The sequence below is a fragment of the Nothobranchius furzeri genome, chromosome 1 (genome assembly GCF_043380555.1).
Source record: "Nothobranchius furzeri strain GRZ-AD chromosome 1, NfurGRZ-RIMD1, whole genome shotgun sequence".
Classification (NCBI taxonomy): domain Eukaryota; kingdom Metazoa; phylum Chordata; class Actinopteri; order Cyprinodontiformes; family Nothobranchiidae; genus Nothobranchius; species Nothobranchius furzeri.
The window spans coordinates 96,819,494-96,829,614 of NC_091741.1; the positions used below are offsets into that span (position 1 = coordinate 96,819,494).

Here is a 10,121-nt window from a genome sequence, read left to right on the forward strand (position 1 = left end):
TCAATCTGAAATGAGAGGTGGCCACCCCCGCTATTTTGGTTGTTTCACACGTCTCGTCACGCCCAGACAACTCCATAAAAGGGAAAAGAGGTGGAGCTTAGGATGGGGCTGTAAGGCTGGGATCAAATGACAACACCCGTCGAACTGAAGCAATGTAGCTACAAGCTAACCCAAAGCTAACGCGGAGGTGGGAGCTAAGCTAAAGGAGGTATTAAGGAGGTGGGAGATTAAATTAATGCCATTCAGGTCAGGTGATTGACCAAGCAATTTCCTTTTCTGAATTTCTGGTCCAAATATGAGAACTTCAGTGTTGTCTTGAGTTAAAAGCAAAATGTTTTGATTCTTTCAGTTTTTTATGTCTTCGAGACAAGCCTGTAATCTACCTAACCGATTAGGTTCACCAGGGTTAATGGATAGATATAACTGAGTATCGTCAGCATAACAGTGGAAGTTTGTCCCATGCTGTCTAATGATTTGAACCCTGTGGTACTCCACAAGTAACCCTGGAATATGAAGATTTGTCATGTACATTTACAAAATGAAATCTATCAGACAGGTAAGATTTAAACCAACATAGAGCTGTTCTTTTGATCCCTACAACATTTTCAAGCCTTTCTAAAAGAACATTGTGATCAACTGTGTCAAAAGCAGCACTGAGATCTAACAAGACTAGAACAGACACAATATTCGTATCTGAGGCCATAAGAATATAATTTGCACCTTTAACTAATGGTTTCAGTGCTGTGATACTCTCTAAAACCAGACAGAAATTTGTCAAACAGATCATTAGTGTTTAAATGCTCACATACTTGGATGGCCACTATTTTCTCAAGGACTTTGGATAAAAATGGAATGTTGGATATTAGTCTATAATTCATTGGGTCATCTGGATCCAGAGAAGGTTTCTTAAGTGAAGGTTTGATTGCAGCAACCTTAAAATCCTGTGGTACATATCCATTTACTAAGGATAGATTGATTATATCTAGAATGGGGGCAGTAATTAAAGGAAATGCTTCTTTAAATAATTTGGTTGGGATTGGATCCAAAATGCAAGTTGAAGGTTTAGATGAAGCTAATATTTTTGATTACTCTGAAAGCTCAACTGGATCAAAACAGTTCAAACACAGATGAGGTTCTACAGTTACCTCTGATGCTGCCTTACTTACTGAGGAAGAAGAACTCCCATTAGGGAGGATGCTAAAGATTTTCTTTCTAGTAGAATTAATTTTACTTGTAAAAAATCACATAAAGTCGTTGCTGCTGAGGGCTAAGGGAATAGATGGTTCAGAGCTATGATTCTGTGTAAGTTTGGCAACTGTACTGAAAATAAATTTAGGATTAGTCTTATTCTCAATTAGCGATGAAAAATAAGCAGTTCTAGCTTGTCAAAGCTTATTTTTATAAAGCACAAGACTATTTTTCCAGGATAAGTAAGACTCCTCCTGGTGTGTAGAGCACCATGTTCTCTCCAGTTTTCTAGAGTTTTGTTTAAAGTTTGTAAATGAGAATTAAACCAGGGAGCCAACTTCCTGTGCTTCATTACCTTCTTTTTTAAAGGGGCAACATCATCTAATGCCACACGTGAAGAAGAAATAACATGAACTAGATCATCAATTTGTGAAGGGCTAGAAATAAAAATATTGCCCTCTGCTATGTTCCTCTGAGATGCTGAGGACAGTAAAGATGGAACAGTTGATTTAAAAGATGCAACAGCGTTGTCAGATAGAGACCGACTATAGTGAAATTTACTTTCAAGTCTCGAGAACTCAGTTATAAAAAAAACTCAAAGGTTATCAAGAAGTGGTCCGAGAGGACTGGATTATGTGGAAATATTGTTATTTCCTCACACTCTTTGCCATAAGTCAGCACAAGGGGTGTGTTATACTACCACTCTGCTTCCTGGTCTGGACTCTGCAAACTCAGGTCCTACTGTGTTTCTGCTTCTTACCCACCTTGGAAGTATTCCAGCGTTGATCATTTAATCTACTGGAGTGCACTTTTGAAATTAACAGAAGTTTTTTATATCATGCTGCAATACACCTGCACTGTCAAACGTCAGTGCCTGACATGTTTGTAATTTATGATTAAAACATAATGCATACCCAAAAGTAGATTTATTGTTCATGCAGTATGGGTTGTGCGAATTTCTGCAGTGCACAACAGGAAAGAGTATAATTATACACCGCCTAGCCAAAAAAGGTCACACACTAATATTTCGTTGGACCACCTTTAGCTTTGATTACGACACACATTCGCTGTGGTGTTTTTTTGATAAGCTTCTGCAATGTCACAAGATTTGTTTCCATCCAGTGTTGAATCGATCTTGCATTGATGATGGTAGAGTCCGACTGCTGCACAAAGCCTTCTCCAGAACATCCCAAAGATTCTCAATGGGGTTAAGGTCTAGACTCTATGGTAGCTGCTCCATGTGTGAAAATGATGTCTCATGGTCCCTGAACCACTCTTTCACTATTAGAGCCCAATGAATCCTGGCATTGTCATCTTGTAATATGCCCACGCCATCAGGGAAAAGAAATAACCTGGTCATTCAGTGTATTCAGGTAGTCAGCTGACCTCATTCTTACCTCTCATCTGCCTCTCATCTTACATGATGCCCCCATTACTCTTACGGCTGCACAGCTGTTCAGTCCCATCCCTTCCCATTGTGCGTGTGGAACTACTCTTACTTTCACCATTAAACGTATCCCTGAGTTCTACTGTTGTTTTACCTCAATTTGATTTAACCAAACGTTTTAAGTGATCGCTGATCAAGATCATTCGGGATTTTTTTTTCCAGCCACATTTCTTCCTTGAAGACCATGGGTCCCCACTATCCTTTCATAATGCGTTGGACAATCATTAACCCAGTTTTATTCATTTCTGCAATGATCTGACTCTTCTCAAACAGACTAACATATTTTCCACAACCACCCGAAAGATAATCACCCATGCAGTAATTATCCAATAAAAGGCTCCTACCTATTTGCTTAGTTAAATCATGGTGGCGGTAGGAGTCAGGTGTCAACTCCCCAAGACCCATTTGAGGCTAAGCCGGTGCAGATAGTGGGTGCATGGACTTTTACAGAAGTAATAATATGCTGTTTTCCTTCTTGCAGAGAGTTTGAACATGTCTCCTACTAAAGGAAGAAGCTGACTTGGGTGAAGCTGTAGGACTGAACTCGTGATAGGCCGAGTCACATTTTTCTCCAAGTAGGGAAGTTGAGGATCAGTATTTGCTAAGAACATTACAGAAATCAGTGGGGGGTTTATATAGAGTAGCCTAGCATAGTACAAGTACTTCAAACCTCCAGAGAGTAATAAAAACAGAAATCGGTTAGACCTAACTGCACAAGGGAGCACATTGTTGATTAGAAATGGCAAAGTGGAGCCCTAAAAGGAGCAACGATGAGTTAATTTACCCATCACAAAACCAAATGACACCATTTAAAATGAAATGAGCCACCACCTCAGAACACATACGCTTCTGCAGCTATCCAATTAGCACTGGGCTGGTCCCCATAAGGCTGGTAATTATTCCAGCAGTGGTCTCAATGCAGAAACAAAAACAAGAACACACACACACACACGCCAGGCCTTCTCACACACATTAATGACATCCTCGTTAAGCTGCTATTCTCTGACATAAAGAAGCTATTTCAGTGATTAAATCTGTTTTGTTCTTACACACATTCACACTGAAGGTGTATCTGCTGTGCCTCTTACACGACTTTGTGTAAAGAGCTGTGCACATATTTACATTTAAAATGATCAGCAAATGTTTTTTATTCATGTTGGCGTAAAAATTCTGACACCTGAAGATTTCACACGCATTAAAACTTTACTTGTGATTTTGGTCACTCGCTTAAGGTTAACTTAATGAACTAAATAGTCATTTGAACACTCGTAAAGGGAGCAATGAAGAGTGGAAACCTGTCTTCTAAAATTGTTCATGAAAAGAATTGAGACACGAGATAAAAAGACAGTAAAGGGAGAACAAGCTCAAACAAAACCAAAAACGGGTCTGTTCTCTAGAATTATGACATAATAAATGCTGTCAGGTTTTTGTCGCTTTGAGGAGCATCTGAAACCTGTTAAATATTTTTGATTGTACAGAAAAAAATAGCAGAAACAGCATTTGGAGAGAAGAAGGAACTGTTCAGTGTGAACATGGTGTGATAACATTCATCAAAGCTCATCTATGAACATCATGGACCAAAGGGAGGATTTGAATCCTTTCACTCGCAGTGAAGAAAAAAAATGTTATCCAAAATGCTGCTACACTTCAACACATGCAACAGATGAAGCGGCAGTCGGTGGGATCTGGCTAATTACTGGACCGGCCTGGACTAATTTGTGAAACTCTCTTCAAACCAGCATAACCCAGTTCAAACTCCATCAAGTTGGTGAAAGAGTCACATGTAAAAAACACTAAACTACATTATTAACAGCCAAGCTGCTAGTACTAAATAATTATAATACTATGTGACAGTAGCATTAGCATTGGGACCCTGACCCAATGCCAATGCTAACTACAGCTAAGCTACAGCGTAAACACTCACTTGTGGCTAATACGAGTCCACTGCTACAAGCCTGGCTGAGACCGATGCTTTTATAACCTACAGCCACAGAGGTCTGACACCTTACGTGGGACCTGGTTACGTTGCATTGGACCTTTCACCCATTGGTCGAGACAGATTTCAGACTGGTGTTGTAAATTTGTGTAGAATATTTTTGAGCTGAAGAGGGTGCTGGACTGAAGGTTTTAGGCTGAATTTGAAGTTTTTAAAGAAAATGCACCAAAATGCAAAAATAACAGCTACACATGTCTACAACACTATAATACACATATTTATACAAGTTATCAGCAAAAAAAGTTGATTTTGGTGACTTGTTCTTGAATGAGAACTTGCTAAATGAGAAATGTGATAAAAGTGGAACTATTCATATTATTATTATCGTTCTGTGGTTTTCTTGAGAAATGTCGTTATGTCATGACTGTTACTCATGCATCCTGTTTCCTTTTGGTTTGTAAACTTGCTCTTTATGTTTTTAAGAAATGAAAACTTGTACTTTTAAATACATAAATCCCTCGTTTGTGCTTATTTTTTTTACATATTCCAACAAAATTCTGTATTTAATTGAGTCTGGATCTGTTAATAGCAGCAGATGTTGCAGATTATGTTTTCCAGAGCACAGATCAAGAAGTTGAGCCAGCAGGTTGGCATGACATATTGATTTCCTTCCTCATTTTTCTAAAAGAAACAGAAAGATTTGGTGCAGCGCTGCTCAGTCGGTCCCAGGGTTTATATGGGGGAGAAAAATCTTTGTATCCTCTCTTCAGGACATGTTTATGCAATATCCTACACACATGCGATGCCTTTCTCATCTTTCCTTCTTGATCCTGATCCAAGGTAAATCAATATGTTGGGACTTTCTAGTTGCTGCTGCTTGCATGTTGAATGCTGGTGTGTGGGTCTGTAGGTGTGAGTGTTTAAACCACCAGTGTCTTCCTTTCACAGCAGCGTCCTGCTCCATCAAAGTCATTGGTCAAGTTGGGCAAAATATAACTTTGCCCTGCAGATATGACACCCAAACCAATGGAGGTTTAACTTTCTGCTGGGGACGTGGGGCGGTGCCGTGGTCCAAATGCTCCAACACAATCCTCTCATTCAAAAATGGGGATGTGATCTTCAGAACGTCCCTAAAGTACCAGCTACTGGGACGAGTCGCAGAGGGTGAACTGTCCCTGACCATCATGGATGCTCAGAGGGCCGATGCTGGTGTATATGGATGCAGGGTGGAGGTTCCTGGGTTGTATAATGACCAGAAGGTTAACACACAACTGGTAATGGAAGCTCCTCCAGAGAAACCATCTGAAACAACAAAAGGTAACCAGCCATCATTTGACCAGTATACTTCAAAATTATTTGACATTTTTGGTTTGGAAAAAAAAGCAACATGAAGAGTTTTAGGCTTTTGGTTCATGAATGGATGGCATCAACCCTAAACTACCTTCTCTTTACAGAAAGTCCTACAACAATAGAGAAGATCCAAAGTGGAACAGATGATGTAAGCTAATGATTTTAAACATTTCATCGCACTTATTGTAAGTTTGTTTTTATATTAAAACCTAGTCGCTTTGTTTTATTTCATTTTTATTTTTGTATTGTGATTTGTTTGTAATGCTGTGAAGCTCTTTGGTCAACAACAGCTGTTTTAAAGTTGCTACACAAATAAAATTGACCATGTGTTCATTACAACATTTTAAAAAGATCTTTGACATCATTTAGATCAGTGGTTCCCAAACTTATTTAGCTGCGCACCCCCTTCTATGTCCCGACCATGTCGACGCAACCCCCCGCCCCCACATCGGGGCATGTCTCTCTCTCTCTCTCTCTCTCTCTCTCTCTCTCTCTCTCTCTCTCTCTCTCTCTCTCTATATATATATATATATATATATATATATATATATATATATCAGATGTCAAGCTAAACAGACGGGGTAAAAAAAATTCCCCATCACTTTCATTTTTAGTAATTAATAAACATTCGATACCATTACAATTTCCTTTGATTTCATTATAAATAAATATTTAGAGTGCCCATGTAGCACATCAACAATGCAATTTAACGGTTTTCTTAAAGTCGGAATGTTTAACCTGTGCGGCCAGAGCGCTCTCCTTCCTTCTGCTCTGTGTAAACCTGAGCTGATCACCTACTTGTGCGTAATCAAATGTCAATAGGGGACAAGATATAGCCATGATGTTCACTTTTACCTCAGACCGACTTATTGCTGTTTTATGGTGTGGCTGAATCTGCGATCCGCTGCCACGCTGACTGGAATAACAAATGCTGCAGTAACAGGACTTGTGGTCAGGTTCATGAGGAGTCACTGGCTGTAGCGGACCCGACTCATCCCAGAAGCTAATATCTTAATTTGACCTTGAATGAAAAATAACCTCTTAAAAGTTGTTATCACGGTGGAGGCAGCGTTCATTTCTGCCTTCAGTCTGACGGCACGCCGGAGTTAAAGCAGCGTGTGCGCTTATTGCATCTGTGTGTGTGTGTGCGCGCGCACACGCGCGGCCCAGCCGCTCAAGTCACCGCGTCTCGTTATTGGCGCTATTTAAACTTCTGCCCAGCCCAGATGTGCTCACTTGTGCACCCGTGAGCCGTGGTTCCGCTGGAACACGTCTGACCTCTGACAGACGCACTCTGAACTTCAGAACTTCAGCGCGCTGTTAATACCCTGAATGGGAATCATTTCTTGTTATTTTGTTACATCCACAATGTTCTGTGTGTGAGGTTTACAACGTCAGAACACCTGCATGAGACAGGTGTTAATTACAATCTGCCAGAATGACTCACCTCCTTCAGATTCATCCAACACCGTTAAAAATGATCAAATACGGAACATATCGGCGTGCGCAGGCCAGAGTGCTGAAGCTCGGCGCATTGTTATTATGAAGCTAGGGCACATGTGGAGGACACGCGCGCGCGCGCAAAAATATACTTGTTTTCAATTACATTTATTGTGCCCACTTACTTTTTCTTTGGCCCACCCAAATGGTGACACATGACAGACTTCTCTGAGCTCCGCAGCCATTACACTTTTCACCTCGCGCACCCCCTAGCGGCAGCTCGCGCACTCCCAGGGGTGCGCGCACCACACTTTGGGAATCCCTGATTTAGATCAATAATGGCTACAAATAAATAAAAAATCAGCACCTATAAAAGACTGATGCAGACTCAGTTTAGTGAGGAACATGATTTTCTTCTGGTAAATCTAATCCTATTTATCTCTGCACGTGGTCCACTCACTGACTGAGATGTTAATTCATGAAAAAATGTTTGGCTTTCTAAATGTAGCTGAGAAAGAGAACCGAACAGGTACGACTGCATGAAACGAGATGGGTGGAAATAAATGTAGCTCTTATTTGGTTGTGAAATCAAACATGAACTATTTAAATGATATAGTTGATCCATTGTAAATGTGGCCTTGTAGCAGAATCAGAAGTTATTTCCATCAATAACTGAAATTCAGATTCAGAATCCTGAATATTGACCTTATCAAGAGAAAAGAAAACAAACTGGCAGGAAATACATCTCCACCTCTGGAAAAGTAACAAACCAGAAAAGTTGTCATGATTTACATGTTTAATTCTCATTTAGGCTAAAGGGAAGTAAAATATGTAAATTTAGCTTTGATCACAAATGTTAACACATGTTGGTGAAATTTGACCTAAAAAAGTGTCATTTAGCTCAAAATTATACTTCTACATTTACCACAACATCTAACCATGATTCTGTTATACACACACACACACACACACACACACATACACACACACACACACACACACACACACACACATACACACATTTCCAATAATAATTTAGTATTTTCTGTTTTTCTCCATAGGGAATATTCTCAGCCTTCTTGGGAATTGGAAACATCACCAGGATGGCGGTTATTTTCCTCCTCCCCACATTCATCACCCTCCTCTTCATTATCAGTAAGTGAGCAGTGGATTATAGATTGTGATTAATCTACCATCCAGATTCATTTATGGTAATCTTCCTGTGGGGGACAAGTATTTAATTATGTGTTTCTGTAAAGCAGGAAGGAGAGCTCTGTCGAGGAGGAAGCAGCATGTTGACACCTTTGCTGCTGAGAATATTTATGAAAGCATCCTCACGACTAAATGATGCTCAGAAATAGAAGACAAGCAACTTTTTAGATCAAGGTGCAGAAGTAGCTGCTTTTCATGAGTTAAATGTATTATGATTAACTTTCCACCAAAGAACAAGACGGTTCCCGTTTCACATCCAGCAATCCCCCATCAGACGACGATGAGGTGTATGTGTGGACACAAGATGAAGATGTACAATTACCTCAGAGGCTCTCTGTTTCTGTTTTTGTCCAGAAGTTGTGTGTGCATCTAGCGCCATCTGTTGGGCTTGTTAAATATCACAACTATAATGTGAAAAGTCATCTTGATGAAAGGTGCTTTTAAACCTGTTTATAGGATATAAAGTAAGCTGAACTATCACAAATAAATATATTTTGTTGCCCATCTGATGTATTTTCTGATAAAAATCACATAAATTAAAAGTACTAATTCATGTGTGTAATTTTAACTTCGATCATTTCTTTCTCTCTCATTAGAAAACTTGGTTTTATATTTTCTGGAAAGCTCAAACCCAAATTCTCTTTTATGTCTAAATATTTATTTTCAGTGGCTTGATTTTACATGTTTGATGGTTCCTTTCTGGTTTATGAGATAAATGTTTTATTATTTTATCTCCACTGCTTTGCATGATAATTACATAATAAAAATACATCTCTGTGTCATTTATTATTATCAGCTCTACAGACGTGTGGTTATACTTGAGAAACTTGAAACACTTTGGAGGAACCGCATGCTGAAGGAAGAGGAAGCTCCGATCTCGCCTGTTCAACCCTAACCGGACTCTTGAACTCAAATCAGGAGGTTGAAAAGTAGACCAGAGCTTTGTCCCTTTGGTAACCGCACGTTTTGTTGCAATGCAGGAAGTTTAGATTGGTATTGGTAAAAATGTAATATTAACTTAAAATGTTTATATAGTTTAAGGTTTGTGATCATTGGTCTAATCTAACAGCCATAGTCTCAGCCTATCAGCACCTGATATGGAGGTAACAGATTCAGGTCAGGTGACTCTAATTCCTGAAACCAGTCACGAAACAGTCTGTATCAGGCAGTTTAAACAGTAGGCGCTAATTAGATCTGAATGTCAGCTGGACATACAACAAATCTGCTCCACTACGTGTTCAAACAAACATAAACTCTGCAGTTCCATCTATTATGACTGTTTTAACAGTTATAATGGGGACTAGATGAACCAGTTAATCAGCCTGCCAAATCCTCAACAGCCATTATTTAGAGGACTTTGTCAGTTTCATAGTAATAACATAGTGAATTTCTATGATAAAAGATGCTAAACCATCCAGTTTCCCCCTCTTTGGTTGTGTATTCATTCTGTAAATTAGTTGCTGACTAATATGAAATGTCAGTATTGTTCTGAGAAAAGTGCTCTTAGATGGTGTGAGAAAAGTTTTAGGGATGTCCCGATCTGATCAC

At 39.4% G+C, this 10,121-nt stretch overlaps 1 protein-coding gene across 3 annotated transcripts; it reads left to right on the plus strand.

The window, feature by feature from the left end:
• The first annotated feature begins 5,120 nt into the window (after positions 1–5,120).
• LOC107375482 (T-cell immunoglobulin and mucin domain-containing protein 4) lies at positions 5,121–9,372 on the plus strand. Of its 3 annotated transcripts, none has more exons than XM_015944038.3 (5): positions 5,121–5,411; positions 5,520–5,888; positions 6,026–6,069; positions 8,423–8,516; positions 8,621–9,372. In XM_015944038.3, the coding sequence occupies exons 1-5, from the start codon at positions 5,345–5,347 to the stop codon at positions 8,707–8,709; spliced, it is 663 nt and encodes a 220-aa protein (XP_015799524.3). In that variant the 5' UTR covers positions 5,121–5,344; the 3' UTR covers positions 8,710–9,372. The 3 variants fall into 3 exon arrangements, with proteins under 3 accessions (XP_015799524.3, XP_015799540.3, XP_015799532.3); XM_015944054.3 differs by having other exon boundaries at positions 8,624–9,372; XM_015944046.3 differs by having other exon boundaries at positions 5,523–5,888.
• The last annotated feature ends 749 nt before the right edge of the window (positions 9,373–10,121 follow it).

Coding starts and splice junctions, on each gene's coding strand:
- LOC107375482 (XM_015944038.3), top strand. CDS start 5,345: ATGTTTATGCAATATCCTACACACATGCGATGCCTTTCTCATCTTTCC. Junction 5,889..6,025: donor ACCATCTGAAACAACAAAAG/GTAACCAGCCAT, acceptor TTCTCTTTACAG/AAAGTCCTACAACAATAGAG. Junction 6,070..8,422: donor TCCAAAGTGGAACAGATGAT/GTAAGCTAATGA, acceptor TTTTCTCCATAG/GGAATATTCTCAGCCTTCTT.